The following is a 25789-nucleotide window of genomic DNA, read 5'->3' on the forward strand; positions in this document are numbered from 1 at the left end:
TACAGAATTTTGACTAGCAACTTCCTGTCCCAACATTGGATACTACTGTTATACAGCTACGATGTCTAGTGAAAGGAAAAGCGGCAATGCAGCATACATTAATTGGTCTTACCTCTCCAGTGCTTTCTGTACAAGCTCGAAATGGCTATTTGAAAACAAATTTCTGTTTTGAGCAATTCAAGGACACTATCCATACTCTGATGAGCATTTTCAAGTGGGAGTTCCCTCTGTGCCATAATTGAAGACTATATATATATAGTTCCCAGCATTAGTGTGTCAAATAGCAAGAAAATGCCATAAAAGCATGCCAGGAATGCAGCATAGCCAAAATGCAGATCAGTGTATGCTGTTTACTTTATATTTCAAACTATGGCATAGAATTTGCAGCACTGGAATACAAGGAATCATGATCCTTCTTTGGCAAAACATATTCCCTTACAGTAGCACCTCCTCCTCTCTCAAAACAAATCAAGCAAAGAGGGGAAAATTATAAAAAATAATAATAATAATTAAAAAAATGAATGCTTTGCTTAGATAATTATCTGACTCCTAAAGCAGCATAGCGATTTGAAGATTCTAAAGAAGTGCACTGAATGTTCTTAACTCTGTTTTTTCTAAGCGAAATTGGCTCCACTCCCGCCTTATGAGCTGCAATAACACCTATGGCTTCCCAATAATTGGAGACAGTAACCTGCAAGACGAAATCGATACGAGATGAGCTCCAATATGATGCACAAATCCAAAATTGAACTACAATGGGTATAGCCCATATTTGATTGTTTTGCCACTTCCTTGATCATTTAAAATTTCACGAGCATGTGTGTCAACAAGTAGCGCAGATATCAGAAAGCCTAGAACGAAAATAAAGAAATGGAAAATGAGCTCCAGCATTCAACCGCCTTAAGTAAATGAATTCCAAGAATCCTTCAAAACTTATACTTTTATCCATCCCTCTCTCTCTCCTGGACTGTACCATCCATAGAATTCTAGTTCCGCAAAAGGTTTTTGGCCCCACTTAACATTACAGGCGAAAAGATAACCACATACAGGGGAATGTAACGAAAAAATAACCACATACATGGGAAAGTTCACAGGGATATTCAATTTGAGACATTAATCATATCATAGCCTTGTACACGACAATAATACAAAACAATGAAAAACACAAATAAAATGAGGCCAAGTTCTTGAGATGATGAGCTTACCGCTTCAATTCCGAGTTTAGTGGGTGTATCACTCAGAACAGTTTCATTCTCTTTCACGGCTATAATAAGTGGCTGCAATAAACATAGTGTTAGTAGCAAAAGCATCTATGGTATTCACAGAAATTGCTATTCTTAAAATAATCTGTTTCCATTCAGAACCTTGTATGGTTTCCTCATTTCTAGTCTTTTAACTTGGTGAATCGCATTATTGTTTTATTGCTACTTCATTTCACACCCATTTTGTCAGATGTAAAATGCTTTACACAAGAAAATTGTTTTTGTGGACAACATCGAAGGCAGAATAAGTCAGCTTTCTAACCAACTTCTGGTGTTTGGCTACACCAGCCACTACTAAAATTGTTACTAATCCTTTCTGAAATTTATGGTACAAGATATTATTGACTAGAAGAAACTAAGAATTTGAAGAATTTGACAAGTGATAATGGAAGGAAAAAATCAAATGTAATTATACTATGCAGTAAGATATGATACCAAAATATCTACACATTTTTTGAGATGTGGGCTTTAAACAAAGAAGGGAGGAACCAAAAGGGAATAAACTTGGTAAACGCAGCTGCAAAACTTGGTATATGTACATAAGTGATACTTTTGCGTTATCCTCCAAAATACCTTATGGACTCAATAATCTTTCAAAAATTTTCAGTAAAGAATAAAATGGGAAGATGAAGAAACAATCTAAGCCCAAAAACATCGTAGGTTGGTTTGTGCGACAGAAAATGCTTTTTGTCCAATCAAATGTATCAGGGGTACTTGCTAGCTGTAGTCAGAAGTCCACAAGTAGAACAAATACTAGCCTAGGTCTTTGAGCACTGCAGCTCCGTAGAAGATAACATTTGAAGCAAGTCAGTATTTTGTTTAATAAAGGATCCTTGCTCAGACATTTAAAATCATTTGGATGAAATAAAGGAGATACCTTGATTTTCTGATTGCTTGCAAATGCACGTGCACCATCCCCTCCACATGCATTGATAGGTAGAATCACACTATCAACATCCCTTGATGTTATGCAACCTCTTTCAAGGAACTCAGAGGTCTTGACTAGGTACTGTGGGGCACCACTCAACCCAGCAAGCACACATGGCAAGAAAGTGTATCCTATCTGTTAGACATTCAGAATAAGGAGTAGTCAATTAAAGAAGGGGTGGCGGGGGCATGGGAGGAAGGAGAAGGAAATCAAGAAGAAACATACAACAAAAGGGAAAAGCAGACGTTTACAGAAAAAGCTCGCATTACACACTTTTTTATCCTATATAGTTTGTGAGCCCACAATTCTCTTAACTTACTCAAGTCTGCATCTGAATGATTGAACCTTTTATGTGCTGCCTATAGATAAAGTTACATTAATTTACAACCATAAGTTGACACAACTCGTAGTTCCAGTGGTATTGCCAACTGGGAGAGTGGGAGTATGATCACCAAGTATAAAAATGCGTAATCGATCTTTCAATTCTAGAGAGCAAAGAATATCAATCTTTCCTTTTCTAGGATAAGTGAAGAATATCATGATCTGTACTGTTAGATATTACTATTTAAATCACTAGGGTATTATAAGCAACCTATTTTAGGAGGTTCATTTCTTTGAAAATCCAGGTAGAATAACAAGATATTCTTCTTCTTGTTCTCAAACTAGATCTTAACATGCAACATTAGTGCCAAGTTTCAAAGCTATTACGTCTATCGCGCTATGTGTTCCACCCAAAGTAATAGGAACCAACTTTTGCTTAATCCCTTATTGCTATTAAAATCAGCATAGTGCACACAAAGGCCCCAGGTAGAATAACAAGATATTCTTCTTCTTATTCTCAAACTAGATCTTGACATGCGACATTAGTGCAAAGTTTCAAAGCTATTACGTCTATCGCGCTATGTGTTCCACCCAAAGTAATAGGAACCAACTTTTGCTTAATCCCTTATTGCTATTAAAATCAGCATAGTGTACACAAAGGCCTTCAGATCAGCCAAGATTAAAAACTACATAACACAATCCAAAAGCTATGTAACCAAAAAGTCTAATCCCCATTTGAATTCTATGACCCAGTTTTTACTAGATTATCAGCACATTGAGCCCATTGTACATTTCATTTTATTCTTGAATAGCTTATTGGCTGAATTGAAACACAATTATCATTTAGGTCTAGAAACACATCCACATTATGTACTCAGATATATTTGCATAAAGGCATTTCTAAAAGTTATATTCGTTTTTCATTCAGTTTTCCCTCATGGAATTAACAAGAAGATCAAATTGTTATACGAGCACTATAAAAGAAAACTACCACAAGATTGAGCTGTAAAGCACCATGTAGGCTCAAATTTGTTCTCAAAAATGTTTATCAATCAGACACAATAGGTAATCATGTTTGGCATCCACTTAGCAGATTTTCTACCAACCTCTTCTGCAGCTGATTTTGGACATAGTGGATAGCTTACTGGAGCAGGTGATACTGCAGGAGAATGGGCACAAGGAATATTGAAATTCTTGACGACTAAGTGGCTTATGATTGCCTCGACTCCAGCCAAAATATCTATTCCCTACACACATTATGAGAAGAAAGCCTGAGAAGGAGTTATGATGTTTAGAATTCTCAAAAATGAGACTGTTTCATTTTTCTTTTTCTTCTGGTGGACATAGTACAATTTTTAGTAGATATTAAATTCATAAAATAGAAGAAAAACAAAAATGCTTAGAAGTTCATCTGATAGGAGTTCCATGCAAACATGTATAGCTGACAATACAGCAGCATCCACCCAATCCATTAGATGCATCTCATCTGCTTTTCTTTCATAACATGCAGCAATTACTGGGGTTCTGTAAAATGTGTTGTCCGTGACAGACACAGAATACTGCAGGAAGTCTAACCACCAATTGCATTGATACTTATAAATCATGAAGTGTGAAAGATCACACTGGAATAAAACCTCTTTCGAACGCTACAAACATACAGAATATAGTTTATTTGGAGTTATAGATTCCACTTATGTCCTCCCAACTATAAAATGATAATAACAAGAACTCAGTAGAGATAAAACACTTCTACAATTGAGAAATAACTGGAAAAACCTCAAGTATGTAGAAACTGATGTTTGAAAAGATTTTCCTTAAATAAGAGCACCATGATAATCAGAAAATTGCATACGTTTCCTTGTCGATAAGCATCAATATCTCCAATGTCATCATCAGGGAAACGTGCCACAACTGCAACTGCAGTCACTCTGGACCTTGTAATTAATGTCTCTACAGCTCTCAATAGTGATTCAGGATGTTTTATCCTTCCAGTTGATTGTCCACTCTCTGGATCAATCCATATCTCCACCTGTAAGATTTCACATGCCTTACTCAAAGCAATCCTGGCATCTTACGTAATGGGTCAAAACCCAATGAATTCTTTTTCCCTTTTTTGGTTGGGGTTCCCAGAGGCCCACCCGTGCAGGAGGGGGGTGGTGGGAGAACGGGGAGAGCATGGGCAATTGCTCGACAATGGCCCAATAATAAAGTCGATTAAATGAACTCACACTAGTGCTTTGTACAGGATAAACCCAAATATAAGAGCAAGGAAGTGAAAATTTGGGACTGCTAGATTGCTGTAGTGGTGATACGTGCTCATCAAGTTTAGTTGGTCCAAGTAAGTACAACATATTAATAACTCCACTTTTTAAAGTTTCTTATTATGCTTTGAAGTGCATTTGAAATTATAGAAACAATGACCTAGTAGCTTGGAAAATTATCTCCAAAGGTAAAATTAGAGCCTCTTTGAACTAATTCAATTTCATGGATCATTACTGGTTATTATGTTAGCAGATACCATATATTACCTTTAAGGGAGTGTCAGTTACCATGCATTCCACAATTGGCAAGCCCAGGGAAGCCCTTGTTGCATCAGCTACTTGCAGATGGCGAAGACGGAGATCTTCCTCCAACCCAGCATCAAGTATCAATCCAACCTTGTTCACATGACAAATAGCATCATATGTTTAAATTTAAATGCTAAGCATCCTGTACAAAGTGTCAGAGAATAATACATTTATTAGCTCTCATCAGAATCACCAGACAAGATGATCTAACCAAATCATTCAACAATGAAATGTTAACAGGGAATTTCAAGCATACCCTGTTCTGGTGAACTGGTTGTAAAGCCCAGAGCCCCTCAGCAAACCGATCAAGAGCGTATCCCTCAACATATAGTACATTTGGCATCGGCCAGTAAAGCATTGCTGCATTAAGAACCTGGAAGAATTACAGATTTACCAGCAGAAAAGTGGTGATGCAGACCCAAAGGTCTGCACATTGGTTCAAACGTAATCCTGTATCAACATTCAGTTGCACCACCACAAAGTTTTCTATAGCATATTTACGTAAGTTAATACTAAGATCACAGCTGAGGACATAAGTGAAACAATAAGACATTATTAGCAACAATTTGAATATCAGATTAGTCGAGCTGTATGTTGAAGAAGAAGAAACGTAAGTAGAAAATGGAATAACAAGAAAAGTAGACTGGCCAAGGACTTTAAAGTCATCTTCCAAAATCCACTTTAAAGTCCACCTCCTTAAAATCGACTTCCATAAATTTATGGCAACCAAATAAAACTATCAAATTTCTATAATTTAGATAAATGATACGATCATTATCTTATAAATAGCCCATCAACTAGGCTATCCGAATTCAGATGTAAAGGAACTGACTTTGGGATAACCAATCCAAGATTATCCTTCAGACATGGTTTGATAGTTTGCACCATGCTTAATTCTTGAATTAAGCTCATTGGTACAGACCGAAAAGGTTCCATAAAAAATAATGCGCCTCTTGTTTAATCAATTACCAAAAAGGATATTTTAACATATTCTGCAAAACATTGCACCACTAAGGATAAAAATTTTAAACCATTGAGCTGAGATATAAGAATGTGTGTTTAAAAAAGAAAGAAAAAAAATTGCACATAAAGTTCAAGAAGAAGAAGATACATTAGGATGCGTGATGAGGCAATCAACAACAGTGGAAAGAGCTCGAGCCACAGGCAAGGCATCGCCAGCATAGCCACCAATGGCCGCACCTACTCCAGTCGGCACTATCATCACACTTGTGTATGCCCTCTTGAACTGTTCTACAGAAACCAACCCCAAAGAACAATAATTGAAATTAATGGAAAATTCAACATCAGGCCGCCAAAGGAAACGAAAAATTAACATCAACTGACCACTGAAAACAGCCTAATTAAACATAAAAATGCAAACTTTAACGGAAAAAGAAAACAGGAGAAGACGAAGAAGAATTGGACTGACCTTGTTGTTGGGAAGATGGAGTGAGTTGGAACATGAGAACTTGCTGCATTTTGGGAAGGAAGGGCGGTGGGATTGGCGGAGGAGAGGAAGGGTATGGCCGGCGGTGGAGGTGGAGGTGCCAAAAGAGAAGAATGGACGGCTGGGATATAGCAGTGTCATAGCTGCTTTGGTCTTCAAGATTGTGTCCCCGCGCTCCGGGGAGGGGAAGGAGGATGGAGGAGTTATTTGAAAAAAGAGATAATGAATGAAACTCTTAACATTTTGTTCAAATTGTGGAAAATAAAAATACAAAAAAAAAAAAGAAGAAAGGGTAGATTGCATATTGGTACTAGAAATTATGAATGTGACATCACACTAGAAATAACTAGTAGCTAGGGATGATCCAAAGTGCTCCTCCACTCAAAGTCAATTCAATTGAGTTTGCATATGTTCAACCCAATGGAGGTGTAAATATTTTTTTGATATTAGGTTCAACATTAGAGAAACTCAATCTTCTTGTTTGTTTTAGTGAGTTTAAACTCGTTTGAGTGTTGTTTGATAATATTCTAAGTTCTAAACAAGCTCAAATAAGTGTTTGGTAGGCATAGCTCGTACCAAACTCATATATATATATATATATATATATATATATATATATATATATATATGTTATGTAAATATCTTATGTTATGCTTTAGTACAAGTCAGGTCTTAGTTAAATTTATGATGTACAAAATCTTTTTGGGATTTAGTTAGTTTGATCAAGTGAAAAATGAATATGAATTCTTTTTTCTTTAGTCAAGTTTGATTTAAATATTAAGTAACTTGGTTCATTTTTTATTTTATACTAGTTATTTTCAAACTCGAGTTTAAATATAATTTCAACAAAATTGTTCTTTGAAATGAGATTTTGGTCTTTTACTACAATTGATTTTACTATATTCAAACTTTTAGTGTAAAGCAATTATTGACCTTAATTTTCTTCGTCTCTATCTATGTGCTGATAAATTTGCTATTAGATTTTCATTGATGAGCAGTAGATTTATTTTTTCTAATCAAAGATTTTGCCAACTTCACAAGGAATATGAGACATAAACGCATACATTTTTCGGGATTCTATCCTAAGGGCGTATGAGCAGATATTAAATTGATCTTGGTATTAGAATCTTCTCTTTCAAAGAATATCTACATGCATATAAATATTTGAGGATATCTTTCATATTCAAAGATCATTATCGTAATTAAATTCAGGACCATGAAACATATTGAATTTTACACATGAAAAAGTTTTTTTTTTCCAAAATGTAAGTACTTCAATTATATTTATTTCAAATAGACCCTTTTTTTCTAAATTGCAGGAGATCAAATGTGTCATATTGTGTTTAATTCTTAAAGTGTGATTAAAACTAACCTAACCTAACTAGAGTAGTAGCGCCATCTCATTCTAACGGTAATTAAATGTCACTTGCATATTTTAATCGGGGATCAACAATTTTATATATCTTTAATAATATAGAATAATCAAGATTTGCCAAAAAAATTTTCAAATTTTGCTTTACTCATATCATAAACACTAATTTTAACCACCTTTTTATTTCATATGCATCACATCACAAAAAGTGTTACAGTATTATTCAGATTTTTTTTTTCAAATAATCTCCCACCCAAACTGGCTTGTTACATGAAATACCTCCTGCAGAATGATTCCTCTGCTACCAATCAATCAACCCCTTTTTTTTTGTGTGTGTTTGGTGTTTGGGGGGAGGAGGTGGGGGAAAATTTACGTACGTATTTAGTATGGAAGTATTTACAGAAAATTTACGTACTACCAATCAACTTAGTATGGAAGTACAAAACTTTTCTGTAACTTGTTTTCCTTCTTTTTCCCATCCTAATATTTACGTACGCATGCATTTAGCGCTCAATACAGCACCATACATCATTCACGTATCCTGCATGAAAAGAAAATGAACAAGAAAAATTCAAGGAATCAATAATAAGAATAAAATGCTTAAGCATATCATCACATCCTAACTTGATAGAAGCAAGCAACTTCTTCTACAGTGATATTCTAATGAAAAAGAATTAAAGAAAGAGCAAAGATTTCGAGGTGAAGCCAAGGTTCCTCATTTGGAAATTTTGATCTTCCAATTTATTCTGTACCTGCTTTGACTCGTCAAGCAATAAGCTTCAAGGGCCTCATCATCACATTATCTTCGTGGTCCAAGATCTGAAGAATTAAACCCAAATCAAGAGGAAAATGAATCAAGAGACCAAAACCTAACTGTTAAGTTTGCCGATTTCAGTGGAAAGACCAAAACCTAACTGTACAAGAACAAACAAGAATGTAGATTCTACTAACCTTTTCTGTGAAAATAAGATTTAATGCATCCTAAACTTCTTTAATCAACTAGTAATTGGCGGAACATAAAAAACAGTCAAGGGAATAACTAAAAGAAGATGGTGAAGTGATGAAATAATTAAGAGAAAAAAAGTACATCCAACTTTTTCTTCTTTCCATTCATTTGCTGCAACCACACCTAAATGACAAACATAAGTAAAGTGATTCCCAGAGGAAGATGGTGAAGTGATGAAATTAAAAGAAAAAAAAAAGGTACATCCATCCTTTTCTTCCTTCCATAATTCCATTCATTAGCTGGAAGCATAACTAATTAAATGACAAACACAAGCCAACACTTTCTTACAATGTGACCTTTAAATGGCTATAAGCTTTTCTCCAATGGAAGCACTTTCATCAACAAATTAAAGTGTCTAAAAAGGCAAATTTTGGAACTCTCTCTCTCTCTCTCTCTCTCTCTCTCTCTCTAGATTGAAGACTAAAGAGAATCCATGAAAGGATAAAAAATTGTCCTCGTAACCAAAATGATCTTGCTATTCTCAATTTTATCTGCGCTCTATCGGATTCTTTTGTCTTTTTCTTTCGAAGCTGATGCAGTAGAATGCTAGTCATCAGGACTTTTTACTGTAATACAATAACATGGTAAATTTTTTGGGTTCAATTTTTTGTGTTAGGTATACTTGAGAGTAAATTTTCTACACACATAACATAACATAAATTTTCCAGTATACATTACCAAAAGTTTAAAAGACAAAGAAATCATGTCGCAGCTGATCCCAGAAATTAGACCTTATTATAATCATTATCAAATTAATAAGCAAAGATTTGTTTGCAATAAATGAGAAAAAGGATGATATATACTCACATGGCAGTGGTAGACATAGCCAGGCTTTGAAGTTGCATCAAAGGGGTAGGATTCATTCGAGTGTATGAAAGAAAATCTCACCAGTATCTTTGTAACATACCCAGGCATCATCTTGTACACATTCTTCCACCCTCTTTCATGAGCTGGCACCAACACCTTTTTGCCACGTGCGTATTTGCTGACATGGCACTTAATTGCGTCATTGTACTTCAGCATGCAATCCTTAAATTCATCTTCCTTAGCCAACTCTGTCTGATCCAACACTACAAAAAGCCCCAAATGGATGTGCAATGGGTGATTATCCTCCGTCAGATTGATCACATACCAAATTTCACTGCTCCCAACTTTTGGCATCTCGGTTGCGGGCGCCTCGTATGGTTTTCCATTGATGTACAAGTGTGTGGGCTCATCAACGTTGCTAGTGTACTCGTACAGGGCAATGTACCTTGTGTGGGCCACCGGAGATGCATCGGACGACGACGACGACGGATACTTGATCAATTTTTCCGGGATTCTTGACTCGTCGACTTCGTGATGTGTGCTAATGATGAATTTCATCACCTTACTGTTAGCTTCATTAACAGGATCTCCTGATGGGTAGGGATATGGTGCATCATTGGCTAGGATAGCTGAATTGGATTTTGACTTTGAAAAGTCAACCACCACGTTAGCAATCTCGGACGGGGCCAATACCATTTCTTTAAGGGTTACCGGCCGCTCGTGATACGCTGAGTCAGATGCCACGTGGATGAACGTCAAATTATCTGTGAAATAGAACTTAAAGAATCGAGCGTTACTCGCGTTGATGATCCTGAATCGGTACTTTCTCCGCCGTACGATCATGTAGGGCCACGCTTTACCGTTGACTATGATCGCGTCGCCAAAGTACTCCGGCTGCCATTGAGGGTGTATGGTAGGGTTATTTCCGGTGGAATTCATGAAAATCGAACCGTCTACACGGAAGCCACGATCAAATACGACCAACGGCCGATCAAATTCATCGTCATACGGTAGCCCAAGTGGGACCTCTAAATCCGGTTGGCGGATGACGTAGGCCCCAATCAAGCCAGCCAAGAGGTTGACTCTAGTCAACCCCATTGCATGATCATGGTACCATAGGGTTCCAGGGTGTTGGATGTTATGATAATGGTATTTTTTCTTAGTCCAAGTGGGTCCTCTCTGTTTAAAATTCCTAGTGAACCATGATTCTGAATGCCCATCACTCTCAGGTTCATGAATGCCACCATGAAGGTGCACCACCGTAGGAACTCCCTCCTTCGTAGAAGGTATAGCCGTTGGAATTGTTGGATCCCATGGGAGTATGTGCTTTGAAGGGAGGTGATTTCGCCAACTCACATGCGTACCGATCCCGTGAACGGCCTCGATTGTTGGTCCAGGGACGGTGGCTGTATGTCTCGATGTACCATACGCAAACACTGGTGTTGCAGGGATATCCCTATGGAATTTCTGCAGCAAATTCACGAGCATTGTTGGTAATTATTTCCCCAGAAGTTTTCCAGAGAAAGTATACAGAAATTAATTGCTAATACCAGAGAAAGTATACAGAAATAAACTCTGTTAATAAATAAGAAAGTTTCATATTGCACAAATAGTTTAAAGCCAAATCTTATTCAAAGGGTACACATGTTTAATAAAACATGTTGTACAATCAAGGTGTACATGTTTAAGACATTTTGCTGAGTTGAAGGTAATTGTTCGTTGCCATCGTCCATGATTTCAAGCATATTCTTATATAAGTTAGTGCCATCTGTTTTTATGAGGTATAGGTAAAAGAAAGAAGCTAAACCAAATTGGATTATTATGTTCTGAAGTGATTAAAAATTTATTTTTCTTAAGAAAATGACAATCCAAACAGGAATAAATCAAAACATATCGACCTGGGCCTTGTTTTTTGTGGTTTTTTTTGGGGGGGGGGGGGGGGAAGAACCTTAATTATACATGATTTAAAGCTAGCATAGTTCGTGAATCTTGATTTACTCATCTGTTTAGTGATGTAAAATTTTGAATAAATATGGTTAATTTTTGAAAGAAATGACCAAAAGGGGATAAATTAAATTATTAGAAGGGTCACACCCCCATCCCCCCCCCCCCCCCCCCCCCAAAAAAAAAAAGGAACAACTATGATCTTTTGTATAAGAAATTCGCTTTGTACCTTTTGAGAGAAATGATTGTTTTATAGTGAGTGCAAGGAAGGCATTTGTCCATCATCTCTTAGAGGTGCCAACTTTTACCCCTAATCTTTTATTGCAAAAGCAATAAAGATGGTAAAGAAACAAAAAAGCAGTGCTTATCCCAAAGCAATCACATATGTTGTTGGTGGTTGGTAACATGATCCTGAGTTTGGAGAAATCTATATACAAGCACAATCTTTTGTTGGTCTTATGGGAAAATTCACAGGTTCACAATAGTTTCAAAAGAAAACTAAAGTGGCTTTGTCTGGAATAAGATATTGATTCAGGTTTCCGTCAAAGACAAAAATGTGAAGATGAGTAGACAATCCATTCTTCAAATGAAAAGTAATGAAAGGTTAGTCAAGAAAAGTATAATAGAAATGTTAGTGGTTGGTAAAATGACCAATTCGTTGATCAGAAATATGGAACATTTTGGTCTTAGGAGGCAATTAATTAACTGGGGCCTATTCCTGACTTTGATATCAAACACAAACAAAAACAAAAGGACAAGAGAGAATTATTGGACATGAAGGGGACCGTTACCGTAATGTATGAAAGTTCAAACTCCCAAAACAAGAAGAAGAAGAAAAGGCTGCAAAAAATACTCAACCAGTTAAGCAATGCTCTTCTCAAGTATCCCAACTAGGTACAATTAGGCCTGTTTTGACTGTTCAAGAATGGCCAAATTAGTTACCTTTCATCCTAATTTTTGTATCAACACATTCACACTGCACAATAATCAGTGATTAACCTAGTAATTAGGATGAGGATGCCTGTAAGTATAAGATTGAAATTTTTAACAGGTCTTCTGAAAAGTAAAGTTACAAAACAGATTTGCAAAAAGCCATATATAAGCAAAGGAAAGGGAGGAGATAAAACAACTCAAACAGGCAAATATTGCATTGCATAAGAGAAATTGTAGGGGGAAATAATGCAAAAGCAATTCAATCTGTATATGTTTGCGGCAGACAAGAAGCTGTCCAGGTCTTCAAAGCCGTAAAGCATATCTATTTTCCTTTAATGCACGCTTAGACAATATCTTAATCAGCATATCAAATTACGTAACAATATTCATAAGGAAATCATAGGGCGGACCAATTTTTCATTATTACCAAAAAAATAAATAAATAAATAAATAAATCACTAATTTGACAAACAGTCACATACTCTGATGCTACCTACAAAAAGAAGCCGGAAGAGAAGCAGTTTTTGTAGAAGTAACTGCAAAATTGCTAGCAATGATGCCCTCAAAAGTCCAAAAAGCAGGAGAAAACGTAACCGACAATTGACAGATATGTGAAACTAAAATCTGTCTAGGACGATTAATCACTCAAAAAAGGGACAAACGAAAAGAAGGGAAGTGTTTGCTTACCCATTTCTTGTGAAACATGCCAATAATCAGTGATTTAGGAACATGATCGCCATTGACAACATCATATCCTTTGATCTTGGGCATATCAGGAAGCTCATCAACGAACATTTTCAACTGGGATGCATCTAATAGCTTCTCATCTGCCCATGGAGTTTTGCAGATTGCCAACAAAGCAAGAAAAGCTATCAAGAACCTCTCCAGTCCCACCATCTTCAGTTTTCTTGAGTTCACAAACTCAACAAAGACAAAAACAAAAAAAGAAGGTTGGACTGGGGAACATGTATATTATGTTTTAGTGTGTGTTGTGCGTGTATTTTGTTGGTGATGATAATGAGAGAGTCATTTACTCTTTAAGATTGACACAACCAAAGAGAATACATGGGGGTGTGAGAATGAAAGCCTGACTGGCTGTGATGGTTCCAGAAAGGCATAAAACAAAAGCAAAGGAATATTTATAGATGAAATGAAAAGAAAACTAGCGTTGGCGGATCTAGGCCATGCATGGTCCTTCCGTGACTTTTATGGCACAAGCTTGTCCATTTCCTTTGATCTTTCTGATTGGTTGTCTAGATGAAATTATCCCTTAAGTAGTTAAAATCTAATATACTAAGGTATATATGGAATTAAAGGTGAGTAATTAAGTAGTAGATCTTTTTATACTTGTCCAGCAAAATGAAATCATTATAGAGATTATCAATGTTAGAAGCATTTTTTTACCTTTGTCCCACAGCAAGCTAACGAAAATTAATTTGTAGAGTTGTAAAGTAGCTTAAAAAGTTGTTGATTGTATAGCTAGGACAACATACTCATCATTCCTGTTTGGGGTTTGGGTTGTCAAAATAGTATACACATTTCACTCTTGAGAAGTGAAAATGGATGTACATTTTGATAATGATTTGCAGCATGGACTCATAGCGAGGAAACAAATAGAGAGATTTGTTATATGGCATTTTAATTTAGTAATTCTATAAGGTCTGTTTAACTGGTGCCCATTAAGCACTCGTTATGAATAATTAATTAATTACTGTATTTATGGTCTAGAACATAAGTAATTACGTATAGTTTTTAGCACCCATCCAGAAAAAGGGAAGTTCTCAACTTCTAATTTTCTTCAAAGAGAAAGTGAATAAAAATGGCTTTGTGGGTTCATTACCCCTGAACAAGTTAACATAGAAAAGGTGGGAGATTTTGTCCCAACAGGTAAAATCTCAGTATTAGGTACATAGAATGATAGAGAACGAATGGCGTCAAATTCATGAACACACCTCAGATGTCAAATGACTCAAACTTTTTCTTACTTGCATATTATAAAATGGGTTAATATTTCGCTAATCGATAGCATAAAATTTTTTTTAACTATACCAATTTTGGATGCTAGACATAATTTTTAAATATTTTTATGACAAAAATTTTATTCAAATATTGAATTCTTTTTTTTTTTTTCCGCAGGTGCAGTATATATATGTTTAAATCTGCTATCACTGTCAATTGCGAAATATTAACTGCACAGGATCCAAGTGTACTGAAACTTTAATCATTGTGTTAGTCTTTTTTTTTTTAAATCAATTTTGGAATTACTTCATAGTCCTTAAGTCTTTTCTTGTATTAGTGTACCGCAGTGCATTCTCTAATGCTAATCCACTGCTGATCAAAGTTATAAACTTTCAAACTTGCAATTAAGATTCCAATCCAAAGGGAAGACTGAAGAGCTGGTCAAGAAGTTGTTGAAAGTGATGCGCATTTGGGAAGCAGCAGCAGCACCCAAAAAGACTTATCTATCATCTAACCTATTTCTACTTGGAAATCAAGTAGCTTAGACAGCTCTCCTTTCCTCTCTTTCGTGTGGTCCATTATACTTATTAGAGTTTGGATGCCCAAAGGTTATGGTTTCTTGGTCAATAGTAAAATCTTCTTTCGTGGTACATTTCATCAAAGAAAACATGAATATAGTCACTAAACATAAAAGTCCTAGGATTAAATGATCGAAGTTTGTGAAATTTAGGGACTCAAATCAAGGGATCTGTTTCACTAGACATGTTTCAAAGATGATCAGCAAAATCTTCTTAGCAATTGGAAACGGCTGTTCTTAGTTAAACGGGCGCAGGAACGAAAGAAAACGAATTGGGCTTTCCTAGGAGAAGAAAACATCGAAGGCATGACGAACTACTGATAGCAATGGTTCGTAACTTTTTCCAACGACAGACGTTGGCGATTCTCATCCACATAACAGCCATAGGCGGCCAAATCTTGGGCCAATGGTCAGTCAACTTAGGCTCCATTTCTTTCGAAGCAAATTACCTCGAGAGCGATTGAACCTTTTTAAATAGTTAAAATTTGGCTACTTGATTATTAATAGTATATTTTTATTTATTAAATTATTAAACGTGTAAATTTTGAGTCATCCCGTCTAATTTCACCGTTAACTCTATCAGATTTAGGTATTCACATAATTCATGAGACATATTATTAATAGTTAAATTTGGCAAAGTTAACGATGAGATTAGATGGACTGGATCAATATTTACACTTTTGATAATTCAGTGAGTGAAAATATACTAGTAATAGCTGAGTGGCCAAAACTTGACTATTCGAGAAGTTTAGTGATTATTTGGATAATCTGCTCTTTCTTTCTTTTGAATTCTATGCAGATGAAAAATTAATTACACAAATTTATCTTATCTGCTTGCATCATAAATACATTTTTTAACTATCTTTTTATCTAATATATATTACATCAAAAAAATAAATGTTTTGTTTCATAGGAAAAGCTAAGGATTAAATGAGTTCAGGTTCGTCTCACAATGTTTGAAATTCATTTGACTAATTGTCGACATATGAATTACGGGATATTGGAAGCAATAAAAAGCTTTTGCAGGATAATGTAACAATGAGATGATCAGGAAACAGGGAGGGAAAAGAAAGGCAAATTTCTATGGTCTTCAAGAAAAAAGTGAAGCTAATTGGAGAGGTAAGACATTCCAGACCAATGCTTATCGTCATTGAACACTACCAAAGCAAAAAAAAAAAAAACATAGCTCTAGATGTTCTGCATATTTCCAATACTTACATTTGACAAAGAAATGAAGTAGGAACTCCTGTTTCTGTCTATACCATTTTCTTTTCCCAAAAAAAAAAAAAAAAAGAACAATCCACCGTCATATATACATCTACTTTCTCATGCACTAAACCAATCAATTGGGAATCATAATTGCAGTTTTCTGCGAGTCTTTGCTACACTTTTTTTTTTTTTTCCTTTTTCTGTTTTTGAGAGTTTATCTGGAGTTTATCTGGATGATGGCCAGAAGGCCCGTCATTCATGTGTCCTTTTGGAGAAATATACCATGATCTGAGCCGGCCATGCATGCACCAAATTATAAATGGAGACCAGTTGATCCACGAGCCAAGGAATAAGTAGACCAGTTTGGTTAGCATAATTTACAAAAAAAAAATATTTAAAATATTATTCAACTTGCATCATAAACACAATTTTTATTGATTTTTTTATCTTATACATATCACATCATAAAAAATACTATAATATTGAAAATTTTGCTCATTTGGTCCCTCAAATTCAAAAAAAAACTTTTTTTAATTCTTTGCATCCAAAATCGGCCAAAATAATCTCTCAAATATTAAAAAAAAAGTCTGCCTTTTTGGTCCTAAAGCTTATTTTTGTTCACTTCTGCGAACAGAAACCGCAGGTGTGCCTCATGTGCTCATCTTTGTGAGCATGGCCTATGTTTGAAATTATGAACAAGTAAGGGAGGCGTGCGTATTTTGGTCTAAGAAGTAAGCAAAAAAGAGTTTTGGGATCAAACGGGTAGACTTTTTCATATTTGATGGACTATTTTGGCTGATTTTGAGTGTTAGAGACTATAAAATTTTTTTTGGAAATGTGAGGCACCAAATTGGCAAATTTCCTCTATACTATTATTCTAAATAGGGAAAATAATGTGTTTCATCTTTCACATTTCACAAAAATATTCTTTTCGTCCCTCACTTTTAAAATAAAGCAATTTCGTCCTTTACATTTAAAAATTGAAATTATTACATCCCTGAACCCAAATTTCAATCTGAATAAAACCACCAATCAACCTAATTATAAATTTTGGGGGTGTAATTGGTAGATCACTTGGTTAACTCAACTTGGTATTCATGTGAAATTTAATGAACCTAAAAGAAAAAATAAAAAATTATAACATTAAAAAGAAAGATTAATCTTTTCTACATTATCATTGTATACACTGACGGTTTTATGTACCGCCATATCATTTTAATTTAAATTTAAACACCAAATTTTATATTTATGATACACATCTAGATTAGCAAGCGGATATACTAACAATGCATGAAAAGATTTATCAAAAAAAAAAACTCTACTATTCCATGACAAAGAATGGTCTTTTATGTTATAATTTTTATTTTTTTGGTTTAATAAATGTCATGTGAATATGATGAAGTTGACCGAATGATCTATCAATTCTATTTTCGAAATTCATTACTGGGTTATTGGATGGTTTGATTCAGATTGAAAATTAGGTTCAAGAATGTAATAGCTTTAATTTTTAAATGTCAGAGATGAATTTGCTTCATTTTAAAAGTAAGGGTCGTAAAGAATATTTTTACGAAATGTGAGGGATGAAACAGGTCATTTTCCCTTCTAGTGTTTGGATTGCATTTTTCATGATTTTTCATGAAAAAATTACCGTAGCGATTTGATGTATATGAGGGAAAAATGTAATAGAAAAATATGATCATGGAAAATAACGTAATTTTCCGATGGGAAACTGCAATCCAAACAATCTAAATTTTATATTAGAAGACAAAAATAACGGATAATTTTTCTGCAAAGTTCTCTGATTCTTAAAGAAGCTTGCCCCGGATGAGGCACCTTTGGAATTCCACAACCAGTACAAGTCCATCCCGCCCATCATTAAATTCCGATACTACTTCAAATGGACTAGTCAACATTTTTCTAATGATCAATCGAAAATGGGCCCATTAATGGAGTTTTTGGATCAAGTTCAAGATTTGTCTCAGCAAGATAGGTCTGCACTTCTTTCTCCACCTTTCTGTCTCGGGTCTGTACAAAATCCAAACGACTGGCCTGAATGGATTCAACCAAATGTTGGAACTGAAATGCTTCTAACCTGCTATAATCTAATAAATTTGGCGGTTCATATGGCATTGAAAGATGAATCAATGTAATCAGTACTCGAATCTAGATTGGTTCGCTGATTAGTTAAGTTAAATTTGACCTATATTTAATATTTGATAATCTTCAAACTCAATGGAAAAAAAATTTCATTCAAGTTCGATTTGACAAATAAACAAGGCAAAAGTGAACAAAATTTCAAATTCGATAAAATAATAAAATAAATTTGAGCACTAGGATGTTCGCTTTGATTAGACTGCTAGATTCATGCTTGTATTTATCTCAATTTCTTATTAGATAAAAAAAAATTGCAATCCACAGCATTAAATTAGTTCACTTTTTTTCTTCATGATTTTGACATAAAAATATGTGAATTTGGAGTGAAGATTATTTGAATTTTTGTGGTTGTCATTTCCTTTTAACTCTCCATAATGTGATGTACGTAAAAACACAAATACAGTTAAAAAAGAGAGTTTTTTCCCATAGATAGAAGAAACACACACACACAATTAGATTAGAAACACTCAGAAGTCATCGCCAAACCGAACCCAAGGTCAGTCTATGGGGGACCCACAAACCAACACTATCCAGCCAATTGGTGACAGGAGGTGCGGCTGAGAACTTTAAATTCAGAGTAACTATCCCACGATCTTTCTATGTGGGATGGAGTGTCCCATCCCCCCCCTCCCCCCCCGAGCCCACCCTCACCAAGAACATGGTCTGTTTTTTCCATAGACAGAAGAAACACACACACAATTAGATTAAAAACACTCCAACTTTAAAATAATAACTTTAGGTTAAAAAACACTCCAACTTTAGGTTAAAAAAGAGAGTTGAAAAATAATAACTTTATTTTGCTATAGAATCAACCATCCAACTTTTGTTGTTGAACTTTTTGTCATTAAGATAATATTAAGCCATGCCCTTATCTGTGAAACCATTCTTCTTCTATGTGTGGATTAAACATTTATGCCCTTATCTGTGAAACCATTCTTCTTCTATGTGTGGATTAAACATTTTCATTGAGTAATGCATATCCTTTAAAGAGTTGACATCTCGAAGAATGTGCCTAAAATTAAGAAGTCAATTTGGCAATCCGACTCCAATTCAAGCAAATGCCCTTGAAAAAAACCAACCAGTAGCGTGTTATGTTATTTTGGTCCTTATCCTTCAGGACCTAACCTAATAAAATATATATTTTTCCAATTCTAAGGCCATTCCCTTGTGTCTACTCTACTTACTTTTTGTACCTACCGTGGTCCTAACTCCTAAGGGGTGACAATAGTTGACAGAGAGCACGTGATGCACGCGTGATAATCTACCTAACATGTACTACAACCTTTTACTACTACTATTAATTTACTATTTTTTTTACCGCATAAATGTGACAAGTTTCAACACAAACTGTTCCTTCCTCCTACCCCAATCTCTGCATCCATCCATGCTTTCATGTTTCTGTATCATTACAGTAACCAATGTCACTCACTCACACCTTGTCTGCAACGAAAGATATTGAAAATCCAAAGTTGACTATGCAAATTGCTCCTCTCAAATCCATGAACCCCACATTTACAAATTAAGCACACAAACTAGTACTAATCACTCTTCAATTGATTACATTACAAGAACTGAGAGTTCACAAGCTGAAATGATCAAGTCGTCAGTCAGTCCTGAGGAGCCAAAGACAACTGATGAGTGATAATCAAGAAACACAAGTAAATTATACCTTAACAAATACTACACAACAACTAGTAGTAGTAAAAGGGAAAGTAGAAGTCTGAAAGATGGGAGATTTCATACAGGTCCATCGGCCAGCCATGGCTCCCGCCAATTACAGAATATTTAGTCATAAAAAACAAAAAGAGGCCACTGGATTGTTTCTCCATCATATTACATAATTGAACAGCTACTGGTGTTCTCATCACTGAACATATGAGCTGATGCAGATTGATCAGCAGTGTTGTAGTAACTAGGGTCACTACCCATGTAGGAATGATATGGAGGAAGAACTGCTGCAGGACCATAACCGTAGTAGTAGCCAGTGCTGGTGGGAATGTAGGGAGATCTGTTGTACATCATCTGAGGCTGTTGCATAGCATGCCTGTTTTGCAAGTTCATCAGCATTGATTGTGAGGAGGGCTGGTTGTACACACCATTACCATTCATATTCACCATCATGGCTGAAGGATGATGGCCTGCAGCCATCCCAGCAGTAGGGAATCCAGCAGGAGAAGAATTCACAAATGCTTGGTTGTTTGGCTGAAGTTGATGGTGATAAACTGCTCCGGAGCCAGTACTAGCAGCATTGCCTCCCAAAACAGAAGCAAAATTATTAGCCCCACCATCACCATGAAAACCAGCAAGATTCATCATGGAACTAATGTCATTCCCTATCTTCGCCTCCCCAGGATTGATGATATTTCCACCACCTGCAAACTGCGCATTATTCATCTTCAGAGCTTGCATTGTTTTCTGATCAATCCCACCAGGATTTCCCTTCATTCCCATATTCTGATTAGGCTGATGATTCGCTTTCTTTCCAGCATTCACATTTCCAGAATTGTTCGGCATTTTACCATTATTAGAAGCTGCTGCTGCAGCAGCCATGGCTTGTCCAAAACCATTCTTTGCATTCTTCCCTTGCATCGCAGCTGTTTGTTGCCGCAGCAGATTTATCTGGTTAGCTTTCTCCCTCAGAAACCTCAGCTCCTCTTCTTCCTCATCTTCATCCTCCTCCTCATCAAGAAAATCCTCGTCCTCTTCTAGGTTAAAAGCAAACTTCTGCTGGTTTTTTAGAGCTTCGAGACCTTTTATTAGGCCTTGTTGCTGCTTCTGACCTTTGTTGTTGTTCTTGTCATCTTTATTACAATTAGCCTTTTGTTGTTTCTGGTTTTGGTTAGTTGTCTGTGACCAAAGCTCAGCATGTTTCCCAGCTCTAACCAATTTTTTTATCAGCGTTGCAGAATCTAGACCTCCTGAAACAGTAACTTTCTGTTGTTCTGCATCTATGCTCACTTGGTAGACTCCTGTAGAAAATTAAAAAGGCTCAGAAAGAAAGAAGAAATAAATGGACAAGCCCAAGGCTGCAAAAAGATCCATTTTTGGACTAAGAAGCATAGCAATAAAGAGAATGCCTCCACTTCTCTAGTTCAACAGGTAAAAGTAATCCCAAATATCCATGGACCTTAAAAGAACTATACTTCATAGTGAACTTCATCATATTAACCTCAGATAGTGTCAGTATAGGCATAAAGTCCCAAACTTTCCATCCCATAATCATAGAATAACCACTAAAATTACCTTAACCTTTTCAAACGACCCAAGGTACACAATAAGTCCAGACCAAAGCTAAGTCCAGGAAGTAAAAATTTGTCACGCTAACCCGAATAATGGGACAACAGTATTGAAATATGTAAAAGGCAAAAAATATACATTGGCGTACCTTCAATTCTTTGGAGAAGTTTTTTAACTTTCTGCTTGCACCCATCACAATGTATGTTCACTCTGAGGGCACAAGTCTATAGAAAGAGATGAAAGAACATGAAAAAATGAAAAGGGTCACAAGATAATTTTAGGAAATGGCACAATACAACTTTTACTACATTTGTAAACAATAAAAAATGTAGTGGCATCTTAAGACCCAAAAAATGGAAAAAAGAATTACCTGGATCTTCAGGAGCTTAAAGTCCTCATCTTTACTCATATCTTCTTCCCTGGTTTTTGGAATGAAAGATCTTCCTGCTAGAAAAGGAAAGGAAATTTTTTTTAAAAAGAAAAGGACCTTAAATGCTCCTTTTTTTGTGAAGAAACAGAGGAAAAGAGCAGAGATTCTTGACCCGTCTTCTCCCTTCCTTCTTATTGTTGTTGTTGAGGTTGTGTCAAGAACAAACAAATAAAGAGCACATGGGGGGATTGGTGCCTTAGAAAAGCCTTACACAAAAAAGAAAGGACTAAAGGGTACAATGCAAATAAAAAGAGGTGATCAAGAAAGTCAGAAGGAGGAACAGAGAAGCAGTAGGGGGAGGGAGAGGGAGAGTAGAGTTGGGGGAAGTGAAGTTGGAGGTGGAGGAGTGAAGTGTTTGTATTTGTGTTGGGAGTCTGAGTTCTGAAGTGATGTGATTTAACGTTAAATACTGAGAAAAACAATAAAAGAAGAACAGCGACTTGACAAGCCGACTTCTTCTATGCCTCTGTCTCTGTCTTTGTTGTCACATGCCTCTTTGTACTTCTCTCGTTTCCCTCCCTCCAAAAAAAGGGATAATTTCAGAAACCTCCCCTGAGGTTTCTGACAGTCTCATTCACCTCCTCTAAACTTTGCAAAATATCATATACCTCCCCTGAACTTATAGTTGGAGTAACAAGATCAGCCCATGTCAGAAAAATGAACATTAAAAAAATATTTTGAGGAGTGAGATGATATTTGTGTTCCACATATGCCCTTTTGGCTTATCCATAACTTGAGCTAAAGCAAAAGCAAAAAAAAAGAAGTGATAAGTTGAACCAGATAGAAACAAATGTAGATGGCTTCTCCAAACAATGTTACAATGCTATTTATATTTTTTTTGTTTTAGCTATTAGACATTTATTTAACTAATATGATCATTCAATTAATTGAAACATACTTCTGATGATATAAAAAAAATGTATAGTTTTATAATTTGAGTGATTAAAAGTATAAATTTTTATTAGTTAAGTCATAAAAAAATATTATTTGAGTGATTAAAAGTATAAATTTTTACTAGTTAAGTGACAAAAAAATTTTCGCTATTTGGTTAATTGAGTGAATGGCAACTGCAGTTAAATAAATAGTGTAACAATCAAATAACCAAATTCTCAATAGTTTAATAACTCTTTTTGCGATTTTCTCTGTGGAAAATGAAATGAAGTAGCAAGATACTTCATTTCATTTAATGCTAGATACTTTACTTGAGATTTTTTTAAAAAAAAAATTAATTCACACTGTAATTAGTCGAATTTATTCAACAAGCTTCGTTTGAATACTAGAACTTAGGTAGATCCAATTTTCAAGAAATTCAATAACCCAAATTGTGTCGCATCACCTTGTGAGATGATGTAATATACAATTTACGCCATTGAATTTTTGAAAACCAAATTTACCCAAATATAAGTAATGAGTTACACTAGATAATTGTCTTACAAAAAACAAAAATGAAATACATGACTTTAGAGAAAGGTAACACTAGTGCTAAACTCTTAATTGGTGATTGTACTACGAAAAAAAAGTATAAAGTGGAATAAAAGATATATCATAAGTTATATCCAAAGTTATATCTTTATTACTCATTTAACTAATTCTGTCAAAATAACTTCAAAATATATCATAAGTTATGAGGGTATATCTGTCAATTCATCATCAATGATATCACAAATAGGGCACAATAATCTGACAAGGGAGGTATCTGATATTTTGCAAAGTTTAAAGAAGGTGAGTGAGACTCTCAGAAAACTCAGGGGAGGTTTCTGAAATTATCCCCCAAAAAAACTCAACCAAAGTTTTTGTTTTGCTGAAATTCTCTTCTGTGAAATATTAACGGTCAAATACCATCAAATTTCACACTAAAACCCATCTCTTACGTCTTAAGTAGTAATGATGCATTATGTGTTTCTGGTTGTTTTGATTAGTGTGTGAGTGTGTGTAATTTTTGGATGATTGGCTGTGCATTTTTTGAGCCTAACGGCTCTCTTTTCTTCCTACGCTCCTTCCCTCCGTATGTAGTTTTGGGAGTCAGTGACTTGGCTGCATTTAATATGCGCAAAAATATATGTGGAAGGTTTCTTTCTTTCTTTATAATTTCCACCCACCTCTTTTTTTTTTTTTTTTTGGCTTTTCTCTCTTTTCATTTCTCTTCAATTTTTAGACGGTTTTTTCTTCCTCCCTCCTTCTTTTGTTGGTTAAAAATTTGGAAATTTTCTAGGAGAATGAACTAACCTAAGCTTCTAGCATGCCGTGAATCATTTGAATGTAGATTTAGCTCACCTCCCTAAGTAAAAATAGGGGTACCACAATCCCGTTTGGATGGTGATTTTTAAAAGTTTTTATAAAAAAAATTATTATAACGATTTAATATATGTAAGATAAAAAAGTAACTGAAAAATATATTCACAAAAACGTAAAAATATTTTTACAAAAAATCACGTTTACCATGGAGCATTTGCATTAGTATGACTCTTCAGTTTGTGATCCTCCAAAATTTCATGTTTTGTATAATGACAGTCATTATCCAAATAAACCTTGTATATAATTTTAAGTAAGCTTCAGATTTAGCATTTCAGTAATATGGCATGTCATTAGTTGCAGAGAAACATCTTAGCAAACTTCTATACAATTTGCAGTGCAAATCTATCTTTAAAAACAAGCATTTAAAGTCAGCTTACATCTTAGAAGTTACAACACTTAGAATAAGTTTCTTTCACACAGAACATGAATCCAGACAGACCCCCTGTAAGAAATACATATTTTTTTTTATAACAAGAAATACATATTTCAAGACCGTATACCCAAATTAAAGTTCCATTTGAGCATTGAAATTAAAGACTGGCTTATGACTTGGCTCCATACGTGGTGCTAGGGAGAGGGGCAGGGACGGTTAATGGCCAGTTAAGGGCCAAGATTTGACCAACAAAATTTGTAAGGTCCAGACTTTAACACGTGTGAGATTCATAAAATATTACTCCCTCCGTTCCACTTTGATAGTTCTGATTCTTTTTTCACACAGTTTAATAAAAAGTAGTTAATTTTGTTGGAACAATCAATTTAGGTAGTTATTTTCCTAAAATACCCTCATATTAATTAGAGTACAACTTTATGGGAACTTGAATTGATGGTAAAAAAAGAATCAACTCTCATTAAATGGAGTAGGTTTATAGTAACAACAACTTACATTGAATAAGGGTATTTTAAGAAAATTAAAATACAACTACATTCTTCAATTGGAAAGTGGACTATAATTTGGGACAGACGAAAAAGGAAAACATGACTATCAAAGTGGGACGGAGGGAGTATATTAATATTTTTTGCTATTATGCTAATATTACATCATATATAAATGCAAAATACACACAAATTTTCGATTGCACTGACAAGCGTTCCGGCCGGATCCGTGGTAATAATGCATTGAAAGCAGACTGAGCACTTTTAATGCATGGCAGTTGTGACTGACAACTGAGTACATTGTCTGCAGGATATTCAATTATGGACAGAAACATTCTTTATACAGTGAGGATTAGGCTTATTTAAGTACAAAGATAAAAGATAAAAGGTTTACCAAGCCTAAGCTATGCAGTTTTGCTTTTAAGTTAGAACTTATGTAATAAGCGCACAAGGGCAGGACACCATTGG

At 35.2% G+C, this 25789-nt stretch overlaps 3 protein-coding genes across 4 annotated transcripts; all 3 read right to left on the minus strand.

Annotated features, from left to right (window-relative positions):
* Window positions 1–292: 292 nt before the first annotated feature.
* Window positions 293–6809, minus strand: LOC113716445 (uncharacterized). 2 transcript variants are annotated; one of them, XM_027240774.2, is made up of 9 exons: window positions 6508–6809; window positions 6190–6324; window positions 5335–5451; window positions 5040–5168; window positions 4364–4540; window positions 3618–3758; window positions 2140–2325; window positions 1206–1277; window positions 293–691 (listed from the first exon to the last, which is right to left on the minus strand). In XM_027240774.2, exons 1-9 carry the CDS (start codon window positions 6664–6666, stop codon window positions 539–541), a joined length of 1269 nt encoding a protein of 422 aa, XP_027096575.1. In that variant the 5' UTR covers window positions 6667–6809; the 3' UTR covers window positions 293–538. The 2 variants fall into 2 exon arrangements, with proteins under 2 accessions (XP_027096575.1, XP_027096576.1); XM_027240775.2 differs by having other exon boundaries at window positions 6190–6329.
* Window positions 6810–8053: 1244 nt separating this feature from the next.
* Window positions 8054–13693, minus strand: LOC113717117 (multicopper oxidase LPR2). Its single transcript, XM_027241776.2, has 4 exons — window positions 13275–13693; window positions 9711–11177; window positions 8650–8716; window positions 8054–8438 (listed from the first exon to the last, which is right to left on the minus strand). Exons 1-3 carry the CDS (start codon window positions 13482–13484, stop codon window positions 8663–8665), a joined length of 1731 nt encoding a protein of 576 aa, XP_027097577.1. The 5' UTR covers window positions 13485–13693; the 3' UTR covers window positions 8054–8438; window positions 8650–8662.
* Window positions 13694–20019: 6326 nt separating this feature from the next.
* Window positions 20020–22536, minus strand: LOC113715395 (heavy metal-associated isoprenylated plant protein 37). Its single transcript, XM_027239576.2, has 4 exons — window positions 22266–22536; window positions 22094–22167; window positions 21872–21947; window positions 20020–21455 (listed from the first exon to the last, which is right to left on the minus strand). The coding sequence occupies exons 2-4, from the start codon at window positions 22130–22132 to the stop codon at window positions 20320–20322; spliced, it is 1251 nt and encodes a 416-aa protein (XP_027095377.1). The 5' UTR covers window positions 22133–22167; window positions 22266–22536; the 3' UTR covers window positions 20020–20319.
* Between the last annotated feature and the right edge of the window lie 3253 nt (window positions 22537–25789).

This window comes from Coffea arabica, chromosome 11c (assembly GCF_036785885.1).
Source record: "Coffea arabica cultivar ET-39 chromosome 11c, Coffea Arabica ET-39 HiFi, whole genome shotgun sequence".
Taxonomy (NCBI): domain Eukaryota; kingdom Viridiplantae; phylum Streptophyta; class Magnoliopsida; order Gentianales; family Rubiaceae; genus Coffea; species Coffea arabica.